The sequence below is a fragment of the Puntigrus tetrazona genome, chromosome 6 (genome assembly GCF_018831695.1).
Source record: "Puntigrus tetrazona isolate hp1 chromosome 6, ASM1883169v1, whole genome shotgun sequence".
Taxonomy (NCBI): Eukaryota; Metazoa; Chordata; class Actinopteri; order Cypriniformes; family Cyprinidae; genus Puntigrus; species Puntigrus tetrazona.
In genome coordinates this window covers 6553902-6576188 of record NC_056704.1, presented here as the reverse complement: position 1 = coordinate 6576188, position 22287 = coordinate 6553902, and the positions used below count along the sequence as shown (strand labels likewise).

The 22287-nt window shown below is 38.0% G+C and overlaps 2 protein-coding genes across 12 annotated transcripts in view; one reads left to right on the top strand and one right to left on the bottom strand.

Moving 5' to 3' along the window:
• Positions 1-6030: 6030 nt before the first annotated feature.
• tmem182b (transmembrane protein 182b) lies at positions 6031-11361 on the bottom strand. Its single transcript, XM_043243019.1, has 5 exons — positions 10900-11361; positions 10126-10264; positions 7677-7775; positions 7439-7576; positions 6031-7354 (listed from the first exon to the last, which is right to left on the bottom strand). The coding sequence occupies exons 1-5, from the start codon at positions 11047-11049 to the stop codon at positions 7086-7088; spliced, it is 795 nt and encodes a 264-aa protein (XP_043098954.1). The 5' UTR covers positions 11050-11361; the 3' UTR covers positions 6031-7085.
• Positions 11362-13398: 2037 nt separating this feature from the next.
• Positions 13399-22287, top strand: part of inpp4ab (inositol polyphosphate-4-phosphatase type I Ab) — a 35957-nt gene continuing 27068 nt past the window's right edge. For all 11 annotated transcript variants that reach the window (XM_043242999.1, XM_043242995.1, XM_043242998.1 and 8 more), the window contains exon 1: positions 13399-13530. The gene's annotated coding sequence lies outside the window, so the exon portion shown is untranslated. The remainder of the gene's footprint in view (positions 13531-22287) is intronic.

Below are 22287 nucleotides of genomic sequence, written 5' to 3'. Positions count from 1 at the left end.
AGATTCCACGGACGCCATTCATATTCATCTGCTATCTTTGTCTAGTGTGTTCACCTTTAAGACTAAAGCTATCCAACGTTTTGACGGCAAACTTTTTTTGTTTTGCAAGGTGTTGCAGATTACACCAAAGGCAGTCACCGCTCACCACGCCACCTAAACCGTGCACACAGACTCACACACAAGCACAACACACCCTCACCTCCCAGCCCTCTGCTGAGCTGTTTGTTTAGGAATCTTGGCCTGAAAATTGTATTCCATCGACCATGCTCGCTATCAACACACAATTATCTGGGTTAATCATGTGGAACAGTGGCAAATTCACCTGGGGCTTAGGAACTAATGACATTCGCGTCTGGCCTGCTTTAGTGAAATAGCCCCACACCTGCAGCAGGAGAGACGAGATTGCCAAAGAAAATTTGGTCTCATTTTGTCCCCCTCCCATCTACCGCTGCACCCTCACCCCCTTTTTTGCAACACTCTCTCTCTCCCTCTCTTTCATTTCCCTGCTCTCTTTTTAAATCTCCCTTTTTTGCTCTTCCGAATGTTTACTCTACCATTTCTTCACCTGTTTCCATTCATGCCTTCTCTTTGCTTCTGTACATTTCTGTTTTCATCCTGTCACCTTTTATTTTGTTGCATTTTCCTGTCATTCTCTCAATCTCCTTCTTCCGCGTACCCATTGCCTTCCATCAGGCGTCACCTCCCTTGTTTCCATTTTTAAACAACGAGTCCACCAGAACACATCAGCAAAGGCGTCAGAGTTGTCATTGTCAATAGGGTGAAGAATACGATTCTGATCAGCGTATCAAGACTCATCAGATGGGAAATGCATAAAACACCAGAGCATCAATCGAAAGCCGAGATGCTCACATGCGCGCTGGACAGCGAGATGTGCTCACGCTGCATAATCATGGTGCGATTTTGAGCCGGCAGAAAGATGCTGTCACGACATCACCTCTCCCACAATCCCCCGGCTTTATGAAGTCATTTCAGCCAACTTCCAATACAGGAAGAGAGTCTCATCGCTCATAATTATTTATCGATACTGTGACATACTTTTCTCATCACAGACCGCATCCATGTGTGAAATAGCAGCGTGCAACTGGGAGATTATTACCTGTGTGATTGTGATAGGCTCCCTGTGTGCTTGGGATAATCAGCAAGGCACCGCCACAGACAAGGCTGCCAATCAATGCGGCACTGAATCAACTCAACTCCTTCCCCCAATCACATGGGTGTTGCATCTAGATCTGGGTAAGTTGGCATACCGTCTTACATGCAAACTGCATTGCCAGCATCCGTCGCTTCCACAATAGAAGATGTGCGTTTACGTTAATCATTATGTCGGATGCCAGGCAAGCACAAATAGAAAGCTACTGTATGGCTATTCAGTCCTAGAATGCGGAGTATAATATGGCGAACAGCTCACACGAGAGGCCAGGCTCCGCAGAGCACTTGTATATGCCGTCTATATGCACACGAAACACATCCTCTCTACAAGTCGACTCCTCCACACTGGGCCAAGATGCTCAAAGTTAATTGAAAACTAAAATAAATAATCAAATTTAAGGCTTAAAGGTGCATTTTAGCACACGCGAAGGAAGCGTGCACATAGGACCGTGGTGGTGTTATCCTCCAAAGTCCATGACATGGTTTAACAGTCTCATAGAATTTATAAAACGCCCCTGAAGGCCCACATAATCTCTCCTTTTTTCCGCTTAATGGGAGATAATACAGGAGCGTACCCTGATGAATCAACACGCAACAGCAGCTTTAGTTTGATAATTAATACCGACGTTGGAAATAGATTTGTGATTTGGCAGCGAAGGTCTCTCAGTCTGATACGGCACAAGCCAAGCCCCCCGGTCCAGCCGGATCTGCATCCATTCAGCTAATCTCATTTTTTCAATAGTGTTAATTCTTTGACTAAAGCCTGTTATCTCATTAAGAGCCCTGCCATGGGATCCGATGGCACCCTGACATCTGTATTCATTCGCCTCAAAATTAGTCCTGACACAAATTTAATGAAAAAAATTTCTCCAAACACAGGAGATTAGAAGACGGGCCAGGAATATCAGAAAAATTCCTTTCTATAGAAAGGGTTGTTTTTCTATTTTTTTCCCCCCTTCAGAGGTGGTTTAATAACATTTCCATGCTGCCTCTGTATTCGGTTGTTTCATTAAAACCTCGTGTGTATTGAGGTCAGACGTAAATCCCTCCTTCTAAGATCCTTAAATCTCGAAGCTGAACTGGTCTTTTCTACTGCGAGTTCAGGATTCTTCATGTCAGTCTCCGATTCAATGATCAATGACATATTTGATTAGACTGTCGCCTCACTTTCTTTATTAATCTTGTGACCAAAACAATTCCAGACAAAAGAGGCGGATGCTCAGTAAAATCCCTCTTCATCAGGCACCTTACTTCCTCATTCTTCACACCTCCTCCTCCCATCAGTCCCTGCTGCACGAGTACCAGCGCTGATAATTCTCTGCTTGAAAAAAGACATGAAAGCACTCATGGATGAAAGAAACTTGGATTTAATCTTTCTCTCGCTCACACTTCCAGTACACTGTGTCGATCATTTTTCTCAGGAAGAGTGTGGAGAGGCTGGGATGCGAAAGGGGGAGGACAGAAGAAAAGAGAGAATGGGTGCAAACTCATTCTGATCATTAGTGAGAAGAAAGAACTTTCTAGCCTTAATGCGTACGGTGACAAATAAGAGTGTCTGTGATAATGAAAGGAAAAACTTCTTTAAAATGTGCTATTTGAATTTACGTTGGTTTCGTTTGATTTTCAAAAGCTTTGAAAAGTTTACATTCAATGACTCCAAAATGTTACGCGGTGCAACCATTAAGAATAAAATTAATTACATGTTTGCTTATACCTTATGTGTGCATGTTACCAATTTAGGTCGAAATGTTTTCACAAATACCTTGAATTATTAATACATAAACATTACATTCTGGTGGAGTCACACGTTGCCTCAAAAATGGTCACGTTATTTGATTTGCAAACATTTCTAACGATATCATTTCCTGTTTTGCTTTGTTTATAGTTTTCCCTGTCACTGCTACGCTGTCCTATTAAAATAAAGTGTGAAAAAACAAAAATTGTTTTCAACAATTTGAAAAGGAAAGGAGTAAAAGTAAAAAGGTTAGTTCCTTTAAAATGGGCTTTCTCTTCAATGAGTAGTTTTTCGTTTTGACCCTCAAAAACATAAAAAATTAAATTTAAAAAATACACATATCGATGGGTTTTTGTAGCACAAATATAGTATTAAAATTATAACCTAAATCACCGACTTCTGGCAACGGCTGTATGTACGTCCATGAGAGCTTTGAGTAAATGCTTCTTAGCTGACCTCTGACTCGACGTACGACGCAGCTTATAATTTTAAATCTAGAAATATTTTTATTACAAAAACCTATCGATCTGCTTCAGGGGAAATGCGATAAGCCCCAGAGGTGTTAGTTTTACGATGCAGTGCTTGCAGATATAGCTGATTTAAAGATCCAGCCAGGATACATTTTTAAAAACTGTGTTCGTCTGAAAGAAGAAAGTCATATACACCTAGGACGGCTTCGGGGTGATTAGATTATGGTGTAACATCAAATTGGATATTAATTAATAAATAAAGGCATATATAGTCAATTGCATCAGATAAGGAAAAAAGAAACAAAGAAAGTACAATATGATGCACTACAAACAGTATGCAAATACTTTCCTAAAAAAAAAAAAAAAAAAGAGTAGCGGGCATCGCTGGCGGGGTAAAAGAGAGAAGGGTCTGCCAGGCTCAGTGCCAAAGATGGACAGGGGTTTGTTCAACACCTCCGCGTGTGTGACATGTCTAACAGCGGCATGCTGATCTCTCCGATCCTCATTAACCTGCCGCAGAGCAGAGAGGGGAAGCAAGGGGCACAGGGGCGCACAGCAATCACAGAACTCATTATGGACCCTAAAAGAGTTGGCCAGAGCAAGCGCGCAAAAAAAAAGAGAGAGGGAAACAGAGAATAGCCATAGGAATGAGAGCACTGGCTGGCATCGTTGGAAAATTAAAGAACAGCCTTTTACTGAAGAGTTCCCTGTAAATGATATATAAGTGGGATTCACACAATGCAGAAGACGTTCGCAGCGCTGCCGATTGTGGCCCCAGAATTTGATTCAAATCAACTGTCTGTTTTCCTCGCTGATAATATAAAAGCAGTCATCCAGTGCCCTCTCCAGAGACAACGTGCCAGGCCTCAGGCCCTTTGAGCAAAAGCCCAGACAAAGCATCATCTCAGAATATGACCTCCGGAGGGCCCACTCATAAACAGGCAGCGCTCAAAGGAAGAAGGGAGCATAATTGTAGAGGGGACAGTGGTCCAACACCGGGTCCCCTGGTTGAGAGGTCTTGAATCCAGAAACAGTCATTTTCTCTTCTTGGCTAGCATGTGCAGGAGGTAATTGTGCCCCCTGGGTGTGTCCTCTACATGAATAGTCTGATCCAAAAAATGAGAGCCATGTATACAAGCGCTCTTTGGACTTTGGCCGGAATTGAATAAAATCACACGTACTTTAAAGTTAATTGTCATAATAAAATGTCACGTGAAACCATCGGGAATATCACGATGGCATGTTTCCTTACATCTTGAATATGTGTGAGTGTGCACAAGTTTTTTTTTTTGTTCTGCATATTGGCTGCAATGAATAAAATCATAATGAATGCAGTTTCCAGCCAAGTTGAGGCCTATTTTTGATGCAAATAAATTATTTTTACATAGCCTATTTGAATTGGACAAAGTGTAATAACACCTTTAAATACTATTTTAACCACGTGGACTTTATATGGTTAGGATTAGTGTTTGGTTTAGGGTTATTTGCTTGTAATTATACGTTTTGCTTATAGCGGTCAGTGTAACAAGAACATTTTAAAGTGTTACCAAATGTTTTATTTCGACTGAACATTAAGCATTTTTCATTCACGCGCGCATTGACAAAAATGAAAAGGACGGCAACTTGAAAAGGCCTTTTTTTGCCTGCTTTGCAGTAAACCCTGGCATGCGGTTTTATTTATTGATCTGTGCGCGGGAATTTAGCGTCAAGCATTTGCATACAGCCGTCTTTTAACCGTACCTCCAAGAGAAAGTGCGAAGAGATTAAAATGCTTCACCGCTTGTCGTTAAAGCTCCTGAGGTAATTGTTTTGGACAGTTCTATCTCTCCGGGACAAAGACCCTCGGTGATGAGGGGGACGAACAACTGCGCGAGCGGTGCGGGTGACAGTCGAGTCGCGGGAAAATATCGCGCGGGGGGTTGTGGGCAAGCGCCGGTAATGAATCTGCCAACAGACGCCGTGGAAGAAAGAAAAAAAAATTGAATCCGAGGTGATATGACCGAATCCGACTCCCCCTTATTCATTAAAACCTACCTTAAAACATCAATTCATCGCGGCGGTTTGACGAGGGTCGGGGCTGACAGAGATGTTTAAGTCGGCTGCGGCGGCGGAAGCGGATGTGACAGGTCCAGGTGTAATTATACGCGCCAAACTCGCGACTCAGATTAACAGTGCGGCGGGTTGCGTCAAACATTAAAGACAGATCTGCGCTGATGAGGCGCTTCACTTCATCTGAGTCAAACTCCGGCATCTCTCGGAACATCTCAGGGGTCTGTTTGCCTTTTCCAATTATGAAGGTGTGACAATAGACCCGGCGAATATATTGTAATTCTTTCATGCAAGAATGACTGTAGAGGAAAATGAAGAACGCTGAGGTTTGATCAAAATGTGCCAATTTGATTCATGTTTATTTCAAATGTACAGTTATTATCTGAGCTCCCGTGTCTTATTCATAAAACAGTGATTTATTTTCCAATCTCGGCACTGTTGTTTCAGCTATCTGGGATCAGCTTTGGGATGAGTCCCACAGTTCCCTGGGGCGAGCGCTTCTTCCGTAAGCTTTTAAGATCTGAGGCAATACTGCTCTCTGGTGGTTACTTTCTAGAAGACGTGGGCCGTGATAGAGACGTTAACCGAATTAAACGCATGACTCTCTTTAAATGCAAGTAGGTATATTTGAACTTTGCACAAATTCAAATCAAAAGCACTATAGCATTTTCATTTAGTATTTTGTCATTCATGTCAGTACATTGTTTAGGGCACAGGAGTAAAGTGTTATGAATATTGTTAAATCAGATTTTATTCAGGCTGTTTAAAGTCCTGTTTACACGAATAGACATGTCTATCAGACATTAGATTTTTGTTTTAATCACACACACACACACACACACACACACACACACACACACACACACACACAGTGTTTTATTAGTAGTTGCTTACTGCTAATAAGTTTTACCAGGTTTTACTGCAAACTGGAATCTCATAATTTACCATGATTGATTTTAGTTTTTTATTATGAATTATATTTAGTTCAATTCAATGACATTTCTGCAGTAAAAAGAAGAAAAAGAAGAAAGCATTTAAAAAAATCTGGAGCCAAGGAAAAAAGGAAAGAAAATAATTAGACTTGAAAAAAAATATTACCAAAAAACGTACAAAGGCATTAATAATGAGAACTAGTGGTTGGGCCGTTTGTAGTTGTAGTGCTTAATTAAACTATACATCTGTATCTGATTATGACTTTTTTACTTTCTTAAAAAATAATAATGATTCCGTTGTCACATTTTGTTTCTCTTTTCCGCAAAAGTAAAAGTTTAGCGGAACGCTTTGCTCTTTTGTGAAACTGTGTGTGAATGGTTACTAAGGAGCTTTTCAGAGCTGTGACTGTAAATAGAATAAAACAAGTAGAAAAAAAAACACTTTTAAAAGCTATTTAAAATAGTGATATTAACAAGTGTAACACATCTGATGAAATTATCGCCGATATTTATGAAATCATTTCTATTAGCCCTCTAGCACCCCCTTGTGGCCCCCGGGTACATTTCATATTTTTTTATTGAAAATTTGATCAAAATTAGATTCACTTATACTCTTATGTAAAATATCTAAATGTGCTTTTGTTGTATTATGAGGAAAGCAGGAAGCTATACACATTCAGGGGAGTAAAAATTACTTTAAACACTGTATCGTTGTCATATATATGTACTCTACACACTTTCCTCTCGTAATGAGAATGGCTGATTCTCTGTGTCTCTGGCTGGTGCTTTGCTGACTGATGGGATGAATAAGAGAATCAGACCAGTGAGCAGACAGAGGAAGGCAGCAGTGGGAGCCAGCATAAAAGACGGGCCATAGTGCACACTGAGCTGCAGACCGGGGCACAGCAAGCGTCTGCGCTGGAGGCCGTACCGCTCTAAAGAGTCTGACATCTGCACCCACACAGCGAACAGCACCACCACAGACATGATCAAGATACCTATATAGGAAAGAAGAGGAAAAAGAGTGAACGTTTCAGCCAAATCACTGGCCGAATTGGGTGTTTTGGCAGCTTTTTTCTCACCCCCGGTTATAAAGAGAGCACCTCCGGTCTCATAAAGGCGGTGGCTGGTCCCTGGGGTTGCACAAATTGTGACGAACCCACCGGTGATAATCAAGACGACTCCCAGCACAAATATAACACACCAAAAGGCCCTTTGCACTAACAATGGAAATCAATACATGTTATTTTGACAGCGTTAAATGAGGAAGAATTCCTTTACATTGGGAACGTACGAGCAAACTGCTCCTTGAGATCTCACCTGTGGCCGAGTCTGAGGTTAGAACACTGTTGGGAAATCCAGACACTGGAGCACGGGACATGTAGGCTGGCACGCAGACCTTCTGGGAAGGTTGATTGGCTGGTGAAAAATGAAGCAGTGTGTTTACAAGAAAGAGCAAACACCTGCAAAAAAGATGCAAATCAAGTTATATCTTTAGAAAATAGGAAGAGGCCAGATTTAAAAATATACCGAGCATTCAGAAAGCATTCAGTGTTTTTTCTTTTCTTTTTTTCATGCATTTCAGCATAGTCTTGAGGTATGTGGTCCACGTATGAAAGAGTTTGACAAACTTTGCAAAAAGCAGGGATGCGCTTCCCGAAACCATTGTGAGGTTACAGTGCTTTTGGGAAACTTCTCAAGAGCTGGCCATCTGACCAAACCGAGACAGGCCAGGAACCTTATATATAGTTAATTATAGTTTGGTTGATCTCCAGAAATCATGTGTGGAGATGGACAGTCATCACTGCAGCACTCTGCACCGACAGACACAGCCAACATGTTTATCAGGGTTCGCTGAATCAGTTACCATTTTGCTGTTGGTTGTTGCTCTGTGTTGCTGATTGAACATAATAAATCTGTGTTTGTGGTGTATTTGAATGTTTAAGACGTGTGTCTGCTGGTGTGAATTAGCCTCATGACAGAATGGCCCAATTAAAGCCTCTTCTCAGAAGACACATGAACGTCTGCTTGGTTAAAAAATAAAAATAAAAAGCTCTAGCTGTGAAAACAAGGTCCTCTGGTCTAATGATCCTCTTTTCCAGGAGTCTAAAGGAAACCGTGGCACCACAGTCTGTGCACTATTATCTCGACAGTGAAGCACGGTGGTGGTAGTCCCATGCTGAGGGTATTTTTTCCACTGCCAGGTTTAAAGGAAAGTCGAAAAGCAAAATACAGAGATATCCTTAATAAAAACCATGTTCTAGAGCGCTCAGGACCTCAGGCTGGGAGAAACATTCACCTTAGGGACTATACTCAAAACATGCTTATTTGAAACCTATCAAACATCTCTGGAGTAAGGTGAAAATGACTGTCTAATGATAGTCCATAACAAACATGACCAAAACGTGAAAGGGATAGGCAGAGAAAAATGTCAGGAAACCCCAATCCGGGTTTAATTAACTTAATAATAATTTTTCATTTTCTTTTGAATCACTCTCTAAGTATCACAAATCTGGATTCTGTGTTATCATGAAAGGGTAGACAGTTAGGAAAATATTAAAAACAATTTAGCATAAGGCTACGACCAGCGTTGAGGGTAAAGTTATGTAATCATATTTGTTTTGCTAAATTACTACATTACTTTTTAATTTACAGGAAATTACTGCATTTTGTTTTTTGTTACTGACCTTCAATGACTCAATTCAACCACACTAATAAGCAGTCTTAGGCAGTACCTACTTACTAGTAACTAGGTAAAGTAATAATATTACATTGTGCAGTAATTAGTAGTGTAATAAAATTTCAGTAATATTATTGTAGTTACGTCTATAAAACAGCTCATTGCTTAGTTGCTTTTGATGTCTTAATAACACAATAATTCCTAGATTTATTTTTATAATTTTCACGACATACACAGGCACATCATTCACCAGGGCTGCAGGAAAGCTTGAAATATGGAAAAGTTTACATTCAGCAGGAAATTAAGCCTTTTTGTTGATGAAAAGATCAACGTTTCATGGCTTGTCACACACACCCCTTTGCTAACACACTTATTATTAAATATGGCTAACAGAGAAATTATAGCTGCAGTTATCTTCAAGCTATACTATTAATGACAGTAATACAACACCTTTTCCTAAAGGTCGCTATTAGTCACCGTTGAATGTTTGTCATAACTTCTGACTCCATAGGTGGTTTTGGAGGCAGAAATACAATGTTAGAAACATTTCAGAAACATTTTAAAGGTAAGGTAACTGTGCATGTGAAGAAAAAGTAATGTAACTAGTGAAACTAATTACTGCTGCCAAAAAGTAATTGAAGAATTGCTGCTGTACAGAACTGAATTTATAATATTTATGAGTATTATTCATTCACTTTTGGTGTAAATTGCCAAAAATAGAGCTTTTTTACTATTAAAAAACAAGCAAGCGATCTCAGCCCAAATGAGAAAAGGTTACGGAAAAGTAGTGTAACACCTTTGTATAAAAAGTAACTAATGCAATGAGTTACTCTTTAGTGAGTAATGCGATATTGTAATGCAATCCTTTTAAAAGTGGCTTTCCCCTTCACTGGCTATACTGTATACAATGTGAAAAGAAATGAATACTTTCTGAATGCCGTGTACAGTAGAGGGGTATACGTGAGGTCTGCACCGTTTGTAGGTAGGCTACCTAATGAAACTGAGTTCAAACAACTGTGAACTGTTTGTTTGTTTTCGGATTAAAGCAATATCACAAGTTGTAGCCAGCAAGAAAGAGAGTTCACCTACTTATCAAAAAAGCCAGTATGCCGCCCTGCTCTCCACTTGAACCCCTATGGTAGGAACATCTCCAGAAAAGACCTTCATGGTAGAACAGAAGCGTGTTTTCAGCTGGATTGCTGCTGTCTGCTTGTTCTTCAGAGATATCCTTAGATGATAAACAACTGAGATGATAAATGCATGTTCCTGATTTATTGATATTGTTCCTAATATAATAATCCTACTCAAAGTGTACCATCATGTTTGGTTTTTGGATGCTGGAGTCTCTAGTCTTAGTTAGCTTAAGAAGCAAGCTTTCTTTAATCAGCCAGCTTCTTTAGAAAGGCTATGACTGAACAGCATTTCATATCTGTGCTCATTCACAGAGTAAAATTCACGTAAATTCATACAAAAATAAAAGTTCTTATTGGCATTTATGTAGCTTTAACTTCTATGGAAAACTTTCCATTGCACAGAAGGCTGTAGTAGAAAAAGATTTAGATTAAAATGTTGTTTTACTCTTTTACTCTTTTTAGCAACATTGCTAAAATTCCTCTTAAAAACTTTATTTTTAATAGTGTAAGATGGAATTTTATTCAAAGAAGACAATTTTCTTCCTCAAATGTTGCTGTTCCATTGAAACATATCAACTACAATACAATGCAGGCTTATGATTCTGGTCCCAGATGGATTAATTCATTCTTTTTATGTCTGATTTGTCAGATAAATGTCTCATAAATCATTTAAACGCGTGGGTAAAGCCTAATCAAACACAAATATTTTTAAAACATGTTCGAGCCTTACCTTTGTGACTCTCCAGGATTTGAAAAGAGCAGCGTCTTCACAAGATTCAGACGCCATAAGCCAGTAATCAGACCCAAGTGATCCCAGGAGGAACATTGAGCTTAGAGCTCCAAAAAATCCAGCCAGGAACTGTAAAACTACCAGACGCATTTCTGCTGAACAGCGATTTTCTCAGCCCCTTAATTTTAAATACTCACATTACTAGTTGGTTAGCGTTACCAACACTGTCGGGCTGGTTTGTATATTCGTCTACATTATTTCTTGTCCTTCAAATATTTGATTCTGTCTTTCACCGGTGTGGACACTGTGCAATGACCACTGACACAAAAAAAGAAGCAGACGCCACTATTCTTAGAGTCTAGCTGTAGGGATTTATTTAAAAATAGACGTCTGATCCAGTTCAACAAAATTAATAATATCTAATAAAAATAATCTGTTTTGTGTGACTGAGGAGACCAACTGGATGTGACTGAAATGTGTTTTCAATCAATTATTGTAGCACTGCTGATATCAAGTTGCACTGCCGTCAGAGCACATTGGATTTTCATGAACGAGTCTGTACTGGTGAGGTAATGGTATAGAAAATAGCATCTGTCATCATGCGTTGCTGGAGTCAGTATTTAGTTACCCTCTTTAATAAAAATAGCAACGCGACTGTGAAAAGTTTATTTAACTGTGAAATGGATCTACACACGTCTCAAGACACCAATGTTTTAATTAAACGTATACACGGCCTTGTGAAATAGATGTGGTGAAACATTAATTAGTGTTGTTTGGTTTAAATTATGTGAAAATAAACTCACAAGTGCACTTTAGCATGCTCTTCATCTATCATCTCAAAGAAGTGAATTTCACAGAAAATCGATAAAATATATGAGTGCATTTTACAGGTAATGTCAGTTTTCCTAGACTTTTATGTTTAATTAAGTTTTTTAATTAAACACGCTGTTTTATTGTAATTATTTATAAAAAAAAAAGAAATTACGATTCAAATCAGTAGAGCACAGATCAGTACCTTTTTTTTTTTTTTTCATTCATTTTATTTATTTTTTATTTTATTTTATTTATTTATTTTTAATTTATTTATTTTTTATTTTATTTTATTTTATTTTATTTGGTGTTGATATGCCAAAGCAAAAACACAATTTCTGCACAAATGTGAAGTTCAGAGCACTATACAGTTCTCAGTGTAAAAACATAAGTTGAGTGCATCTGCAAATATGATTTATCACTATTATCATGAATATGTTAAATATGCAAAACAGCAGTTTACCCTTGTTTTACGCTAACAGCCATGGGAGATTTAATCGAATACACATTTATATTAAACACGCATCACATGAATGTAAATACGTGTTATGAACACTATTATCTATCCACCTAAGAAAAGATTCATGACCCAGTTTAAGCTATTTATAGATAAAATAGGGCTGCAGTATTAATTTGATCTCGAGGCTGAGAAAGGCCTTTGAGGTCCACCTCTTTCTCTTTAATAGCGGTCTGTTATTGAGCTCATTGTAGACGCACCTGTTCTTTAAGTGAGACTTTTAATCAACATCCTCTGATGTCCGTAAGTACAAACGCATCAGCTAGATTAGCTTCCTGTATAAATGTAACAGTTCACAAATGCTCTTATACCGTATGTCATGAGTTCAATCATTTATTGCCCAAAGTAATGGATTTCTATTTCAGTTACCAGTTAGGTTTTTGTTGTTTCGTGAACTGTTTTATGATTTTACTCACAGCAGGACTGTGTCAATTATTTCATATATTGTGACAACATGCCCCACTACTGAATGCATTAACTTTTCAAGAATATATTGAGAAATAAACCTTATTACTGGAGTAAAAAGTACGGCAACTGGCTCTTTATTGCAATCATTTATTGTCATTATGCTAAGACAAAAAAGCTTAGTTTAGTCTCAAATCGTTTTCAAAATTATTTTATAATGAAAAATATGATCACATAATTATTATTTATATTTCATGGCATACCTGTTTCCAATATAGTATGTAATATGCAATGCAATATGCAAATGTATATAAACATTGTATGTGTCCACCAAACAGAAAGTGAAATAAAATTAATTGAAAACTGTGACTGTTTTTACCAAGCATCCACAAGATGGCAATACAGTTCTTGAGGCTTGGATATTTTGTTTTTGCTTGCAGACTTGTGATTGCAGAATCATTGCCACGATATGAGGATCAACCCCACCAGTATCATTTGTAGTCTAATCATAATCGGAGATATACAGTCCTATTCCTCAAAATATAATATGCACATAAACAAACACAACACAGTTAAATATATCACGCTCGTATCTGTCGCAAATAACTTAAATACTTAGGTGCAAACTAGTATGCTCTGCTATTATATTCTTTTATTATTTCGTTAAAGCGTCTTCTTGTACAAACACTATTTCTTGTTTGCGCCTGCACGTGTAGTTGCGGACAGAGCGCGTGGGAAAGGCGGGGCGAGCGAGGTGGCGTCACGCGCAAGGGCGGGGCCACACTATGCAGCAGCGCAGAGAAGAGCGAGAGGCAGCGCGCTGGAATTTGGCAACAGAGCTTCGCATGCATCTCAACTCTTCCGATGGCAACATGGATTGACACAGCACCCGCCGAGATGTGAGTACATCTGATCTGTGAAACATTCGGGACAGCGAGTCTCGAGGCTCTTCGCCGGTTACACAACCGGAGAAATAAGCATAAAGTAATCCGTGTTGTTCGCACGCTCTCTAGCGCGCCAGGGAGGCGAACCGGAGATAAGTTACGTTTGAAAGATGTTTGTAGCTGTGACTTGGCCGCGATGCCGTTTTTTTTTTTTTTTTTAATCGCGTTCGGAATTTTCTGTAAATTAGCCGCCGGACGCTGCGCGCCAAATCGAAAGCTGCTAACGTTTCTTTGGGGGAAACACCGAAACGTCTTGATAGATCGTGCAGGGTGAAAAGTATGTATGCATGCGGTGTGACCTGAAAGGCCGGTGTTCGCTCGTGTCTAAATTGTAGTATGACATTGAAGTAGGGCCATGATTAGACTAAATCCCAGCGCATCTGTAATTTCCTTGTGAACTTGAGAACATTCGTGTCATTGCTTAATTGGATGTTTAATGTCTTAACCCTATAATACCCACATTTTTTTAATGGGAAAATATGAAATATGGCAACTTCATTTTTACTAAAAATGCATTTTTAAAAGATCAATGATTTTTTTGAATAGGTATTTTCTATTAGGTTTTAGTCATTTCTGATTATATTTTTAATGGTTATTTCATTTGTAACGTGACAACGTTTAGATAATTATGCATTAGAATTTTTTAAGCAACTTAATGCTTAAATAAAGAAAAATATTGCAGTGATTACTTGGCCAACCATGTCCTTGAACATGACTCTGCAGAGTTTCAAACTATTTAATGACCAGCTATTTTGTTGCAATACCCACATCATCTACTTTTATGAATATAGCTCCAAAGATGAATATTGACGCAATGCATTGATTGCTTAATTTCTGTTTGTTTACAGAATTTTTTTTTTTTCTATCTGTTTGCATGTTCTGCATAATTGCAATAATTATAGTGATTCTTTTTTTCTTTTTTTTTTTCATAAAAAGTGAGACTGAAGTTCCCCTAATAATTGGCTCCTTGGAAAATCTTGCCAGTTTTATCTGATAACCAGAAATTCCTTCAATAAACATAGTCCTAATAGGTTAGGACTGGTTTGCTCCTGGTTGGAGTTTGATATTTCGTGAAGCTGGCAGGCTGTTGCGTAAGTACAGTTTAAATGCAGTGTGCTTGATCGCACTTCGTTTGGGGATTTGTTGTAGTTTCACTCAGCTGAGAGGAAAACATGGGCCACGTGCAGGCACCACACAGCAGCGGTGTGTGGCGTTCTGCATTAAGACTTCATAACAAGCGATCAAAAGATGCCTTTCTTGGTGTTATGGTTATGTAATCCGTGTCTTGTTTTTGATTTACTTGACCTCAGCAAAAAAAAATCCCCTTTAATAAGCTAGACAAAGAAAGATGTGTTTGTCTAAGTCAGTTTGGTTGTGTTTTAGGGCATGATTGCACTTGGCAGGTATGCTTTTTGAAAGCAGCGTGGACCTAAGACATCTAAATGAACCAAAAACAGGATGTGATGTCATAAGATGTGACCTTAAAAAGGCTAAAATGTTTAAGAGTGCATGATTCTTCTTGTCAAAGGAGCTGTAGTCATTACTGTTTGGCACAGATGTCAGAACGGCCATCTCCTTGCAACAGATTTACTTACAGTATGCAACTGAGGTCCTCTTTATAAGCTTTTAGTGAGTTATCAATTGTTTTGGAATATTTGTAATTCCACAAAATATGATGCATTTTCTATGAACTTGCCGATCTTCCAAAACAATGTTGTGTACTAGGCTAAAGATACCGATTTGGGATTTGTTTCCCAAAACCATTGTTGGTTAACTATTGTCTAATTCTATTGAACTCTATTGGTAAAAGTGGAACTTGTGACCTCGCATTTGGGAAACCCACTCCAGGCTGTGACCGTATCTTTATCATTTTTGTTTTGTATCTTTAGATACGAAATGGAAGAACCTGCAGTTTGACCAGTGTGGTGCTGTAGAGAAAGATTGTAATTCAGCAGTCCTGGATGTAGTCCTTGGCTAAACTTCTGATGCGAATGGAAAACTTATCTGAAAACACTTCAGGAGTTTCAAAGTAATTTATACGAGCTGTGTGACGCTGAAACAAAACTATCTGTGATTGGTTGTTTGACATGTCAATCAAACGGTCTCACTGGCGGACCTTGGCCAATGAACGCTACCATGTATTCCAGACCTTCATCTGTCAGTCTGAAGGTCAGTTTACTTAAGACTGTCCTGGATGCCATTCAAAAGAAGACGCAATAGCATTTTAGAGCAAAAGTAGTCGAACCTAAAGATGCTGCGAAGCAGTATCAAAATAAAGTAAAAAAAACTTGATTGCAGTTAGAAAGCAGCAGATACTGGCGTGCATCTTGAGACCGAACAAAGGCACTGACATACTCTTTATTGCCAAAATTGTTGGGTCACCCACTTCTAATGATCTTTAGTAATACCCATGAGTACTGAATGTTAAAGCATACAAATGATATTCTAAGGAATTGTGTGCTTCTGTGTATAAGGCAAGGTTTAAATAAGAAATGACTGATTGAGTCAGTGTGGAAGAACTTGACTGGTCTGCATAAAGCCAACTCCTAATCCCAGCTAAACACCTCTGGTGTGACTTTGAATGCAGCCCTTGAGCCAAAAACTCATCCCTAAACACCGATGACTTGTACATTTTAGGCACTCACGAAAACTGTCGCAACAGAGATGGAAATCAATTTTTAAATACATGAATTGTTTCCATCTTTGTTGCCAGGTTTGGAAGAGCCTTTTTCTGTTCTACAGAAGGAGGTGTCCCAATACTTTTGTCCATATGAATGTACAAGTCATTGCCGTTCGGTGATGAGTTCAGATCACTTTTTAGCATCAACCCAGGTCACATGTAGCTCTGCTGTGACAAGTGTCATGTCACAGCCTGTTACAGTTAGTCATGTCTGTGAGTCAGATATAGCACTTTTCTTCTGGCGGTGTGAGCTGTTTGATTATTCCCCTTCACTACCTGAAAAGGCACCTTCAGAGACATGTTATTCTCTTAAATATCGGCAGTGTCCTCAAGAGAAACTGCAGCCCCGTGCCAGGTTTTCAGAGTATCTATTTTTTCTTCGTGGCTGAAGAGACCATTAGGCACAGCCTGGGAAGCACTTTGCCACTGAGGTTATGTAAACTGGAAAAAATAAATCAAATTGAAATAAAAAGTCATGTTAAATGTCCTGATAAATATTTGAACTGGACTGATCGTCTTTATTTTGAGGAGAGTTCTCTCTTTGTTTTAATTGGTAACATTTTATTCCAAGCTTCTGTTGCATGCTGAACACGAAGGGACTCGTGCTGAGCTGAGATGCATGATGGGATACATGCTGTGGTTCACATGGAATCGAATTAGGATCCATCTTCGTGTTCTGTCTATAATGACTCAGCTTCTTCAACTCTGCCTGCCGGCTGAGAGCAGATCAGAACTGATATGTGGAGCATTTGTTGTTGCACTTATGCCGTGGAGCTTCCCAAGACTGGCCCACTGGTTATGCAACACAGGCCTGCATTATTGATATTTCTTTTAGATATGAGAAATTGTGGAACCAAAAGGTCTGTCTGCTTCTATTTCTGCCCTGGAAAGGCACTTGTATGATTGTAAACGTGAGTGTACGGAAAGGTCCTCTACCGTATGCAACGTTGAGGCAAGAATGTTATGTAATTTTGGTCCCGATGCGGACCATTTCCACGAAATGTTCCTTCTCCAGTCATGTGGATGATGGAGTCTTGAAAGCAATCTGGGATGAATAATAAATGTGAAACTCTTAGCAGAAACAGCTGCTCTGTTTGGTAATGACCACTAATACGCTATTTTAGGATATTAGCAAATTAGTGCAAAGATATAAAATGACTTAGCATTTGTGTTAAATGTTAAACTCTGTATACGTGTATAAAAAGGCCACATGCTTCAGTAGCTCGTGTACCTTTTATAGCTCTGTACAAATGTAAAATTAGGGCTTAAACGTGCCTTACTACCACAAATTAGGCATAACAGTTTTAACAACAACTAGTTGGTGCATTGTCTTAATGACTAGTTGTTGTTTTGTCTTAAGGAAACCCTTTAAAGTTAGGGTCGTCAGATTTAGAGTGTGTTTACTTAAGACTTAAGTTTAACAGCTTTTAACATCTTAAGATGTTGCAAAAATGCAATGCTATTTAAATCAGCGGCACAAAAACAATCACAATTAAACAAGGACAGTAGAGACGTTAATGATATTACATATTTTAAAATGTTAGAATATGTACACATGCCTACTGCAAATCAATATAGACATAGATTTTTTTATAACACATTTTTGTTGGGTAATTATAATGAGTAAGGACATTATGGTAGAGAAAACAGAAAAATAATGTATGTGCATGCATTTGCTTTTGTGTGAAAATATTCAAGAATGCAAGTTGTCACACATTCCTTTTTGGCCTTAAGTAATTTCCTAGTGCTTTCCTAAGAGCTTTAGGCTGTTGCTATTCTTTTTCTTCTCTAGACTTTTGTTGTTGTTGTTGATGTTGTTTTAATACATTAAAAAATGGCACAGATTATATTAATTTGCTTTGAAGACCCCACAGAACATAAATGGGCTAAATACAATAATGTTTGCAATAATACAAGCATAGTCTAGGCACTTGGCAATCTCTGCATTTCTCTCTTCCCCCACGCGCTTCTGTGAAATAGGAGCTCAATACCTGACTAGCACCTGTATATCAGTATATCAGTGGAAAGCTAAGTCATATCTTGCTGACCTTTAAAGTACTCCTTTTTGTTAGTCAAAGTGTAGCATGCTGAACAAGTGTAAATATATGTGTATATATATATGTGTATATGTGTATATATGTATGTATATGTCAATATTTTATTTGATTTTTGTATTTTGTATTTTTAATCATTAGACTGTCATAGGTCAGGGTCTAGTAAAAGTTTTATAATCACAGCTCATTTTGGTCATTGCATCATAGCATCATAGAATGTGATCATCCAGTTTGAGTGCCTTGATTGATTTGATCTACTTCCTCATAGTGGTGCTTCTGTTGAAAGTGACAAACCACTTCCCTTAAGACCTCTCACAAGCTGCAAAACATCCTGGTTTAGGTGCACCTACTTGCACATGCACTTGCTCTGCCCACTTCTTGTTAACCTATTTCTCGGTTAACAATCGATCTGTTCTAAAGGATCCTTTTATTACCATCTTTTGTACTTGCTAATTCTTATTTTCTTTCAGATAGCATAGTTGAACTTTTACAATTGGCTTTAAACTATCTCAAGCTTCTATGGTTTCGTTTGAGTAATGAGTAGGGAAACTGCTTCTTCGTTCCCTTTACATTCCACTAAGGGTGTCGTTCAAATGAATTACGTGCACTTGGTTTTCTTTTCTTTTCTTAAAATGAAACCTCCTAGGTCACGCCGATCACGATTACATTTTTACTACAGTTTGATGTTAATTGCTTCAAATAACATTAAGACATTACTAACAGGTTAAGTTGAATTATACTGAATATGTATACATATTTCGCATGATTACTCATGATGGCCATGATTTTGAAGGTTCGTAAATGAGATATAGCTGCAAGTACTGCGTTGTACGTCAAGTCAGCAAAGAAGCTGGGATGTGATGCTCTTGCTGAAAATGACTGCAAGTCATTTACTTACATTTTATAATTTAAAAAATATTTTAGTTTAAAACATTGATCTGTATAGGTTAGATTTACAACGCAGTACGGGGCTTCAAAATCATGGCCATCATCCACCAGCATTACCAAGTTTGGAAGAGCCAGGATCAATGTAAAAAAACAAATGACCATTTTTTGGGTGCACTGTTCCTTTAACAATAACAAAACTGCTTTGGAAAAATTCAGTTTATGGCATGATTTATATGAATATGAATATGCTTACAAGCCTAGTTTCAGTTCTGTTAAGATTATTTATTTGTTTCCCATAGCTGGGACACCAAAACCTTAATAGGTTCTATGTAATTGTTAATTATACAAGTTATACATGCAAAAAAAAAAAAAAAAATAAGTCAAACGAAAATAAATAAAACCAAACAAATGAAGACAAAAATAAGGCTTTGTGTGTTATTATGAGCTCATGCTGAGGGAAAGATGGCTGTTGCTCATTTTCATCTCAAAGGGTAACATCTGTGGTTGTCCTCTAAAGAAATTATGCAAGCTCCAATTGGATGAACAGACCGTCTAAAAGGAGGGGTAATCTTTTTTTGTTCCCGAGCACAAAAACACATACACTCTACCACAAGGGCCATCCCTTTCTTTTTTTTTTCCTATTTATCTCTCCATCACAGTTTTCAGTGCGGTGTTTGCTACCCCAACTCATAGATCAGTGTCTTCCCAATGCTAGCCAGGCCATCTGGAGAGTTTACATGGACGTTTCTCAGGACGTCTGACTCTGACGGAAGAACATTAGGAGAGGACTATTTTTCCCCCATAAACATACTGATCTCATTGGTTTGTTTTTCTCTTTCCCCTGTCTCTCAGGCGTTCCCCACTACCCCAGATACTTTAACACACTGGTTTATTAGGAAACCATAATCTAAGTCTCAAGGCGAAAAATACATTGAATAACAGCTATGCGTCTGCTATTCGGCTTAGCATTGCATCGTATTACATAATCCAACTCTAACCGCTGATGATATGAAATGGCAATAATATTATGAATCTATATTGCTTTATTAAAAAAATTACTAAAATCGCAGTACATTTGTAAAGTTTAAGAGTGATCTCACCGTAACCTTTGTTTGTCTCTGGAACTAATTTAAAATATTTCAGAAGAAGACCTTGAGGCTTGTGACTGTCCAATTGACTGTTTTTAATCATTATTATTATTATTATAAAGAGGAGCCTCCAGTTACAGCTGATAAATTCCAGCATGTGTTCTTCAAGAGTATAATCTCTCTAAAGAAAAGCTTTCTCTTGAAGTTTACATTTGTGACATAAGCCATAAGTCAATGCTAAATAATGGCAGTTTAAATAAACTCCTAAAATTGTAGAAGGCCAGGAATATTTGTCTAAGGATACCTGTATTACACTATATTGGCAAAATATGATTATGAACATCTGCCAATCAATCATATGTATCCATATGTATCCTCAATTACTAGGAATTTGTTGAAAAGCTGAATAAAACTGGGTTGTTTTGGGGATTGACAAATATTATAGTGGTGTATTTGGTGAACTGGTCTAGAGAACAGTGGTTTGGATTTGGCAGCGCTTGGGAGAGGGTAAAAATGACACTGTAGAAAGTTTTACCTGTGTGTGTGTGTGTGTGTGTGTGTGTGTGTGTGTGTGTGTGTGTGTGGAGGAAGTGATGCAGCTGTAAATGAGAGGTGTGTGGGAAGAGGAAAAGAGACACTGATGTGTTATAGAGATGATCAGTTCTGAATCGTGTTGAGCTTGGATTGTTAACTCTCTCTCTCTCTCTCTGTGTGGGAAGTTAAACTGGAGATACAAAAGAACATCTGAGGGAGTTTCAGGCCACTCACCTGCTTAACTGACTAATGACATTATACTGAAAGAGAGAGTAAGAGGAGAGAGGGACCATGGGTTCGAGGTTTGGCACTCAGACAGAAAGCAAAAACTGGGAAACTAGATTTGCCCTTTTACGGTCTCCTGTCTCTGCTCTGCTCCTGACTCAGAGTCATCTAAAACAAACACACTCATTTTCCTCACTCTTTCTGTCTCGCTCGTAGATATTTGAAAAGAGTAGAGTTGGATTTGATCATGCTTTTCTCTGAATAAAAACCCCAAAACTAAAACGTAAGGTGCGTTGGTGTTATACTTTAGAAGTGGGCTATTAAAGCCAGGGTCTTCAGACAAGGACCCCTCAGTGGATGGTAAGGCAGAGCAGGGACCCACTGTTGCATGTTGTATAAAACCTGAGTGTTACATTTTTAAACTCGGTCAATTAAGATTTGCATATTATGAGATATTGATGTATATTCGCGCATTTCCTTATGATGCTTGTAAGGAAATAAACAAAATATGATCAAAACTAGGGGAGTACAATATCATCGTTATGAAAAATGATGCTGATATGTCTTGCCAAAAAGAGGAATACATCAGCTCACGTGTGCTAGCGATTAGATTACATGAGCATTGCATGAACATTCGTGCAAAAGTTTATAAACAGAGCAAAGTTGGTACTCGGCACTTAAATAATATATATATATATATATATATATATATATATATATATATATATATATATATATATATATATATATATATACTGATTTATTCATTCACGTGTAATATGATATATAATTTTGGAACACATTATGAGCTCTAAAAGATCAGAATTTCAGAATTTTTGCTTTTATTAAATCTCCAATGTACAGTCATTTTGAAAGAACTTCATTATTGTTTAATTAATTTAATTCTAACATAAATGTTCTTGTCAAAAAGTAACCAAAATATAAAAATAAGTTATATATTAGCAATTGACCACAGTGAGTTGAAATGACTCTGATTTAAAAAAAAATACATATATATATATATTTTTTTTTTTTTTTTTTTTTTTTTTTTTTTTTTTTTAATCAGAGTCATTTCAACTCACTGTGGTCGATTGCTATTTTAATTTCCTCCACTCCACAACAAATCCTTTCAATATCAGTATTTAAGAAGTGAAAGAAGCTAGCCTATATAAATGACATGCCTAAACAAATTAACTTAGGCTAAAACAAAACTGAAACTAATATCGGGTCTATCTTTCGACGC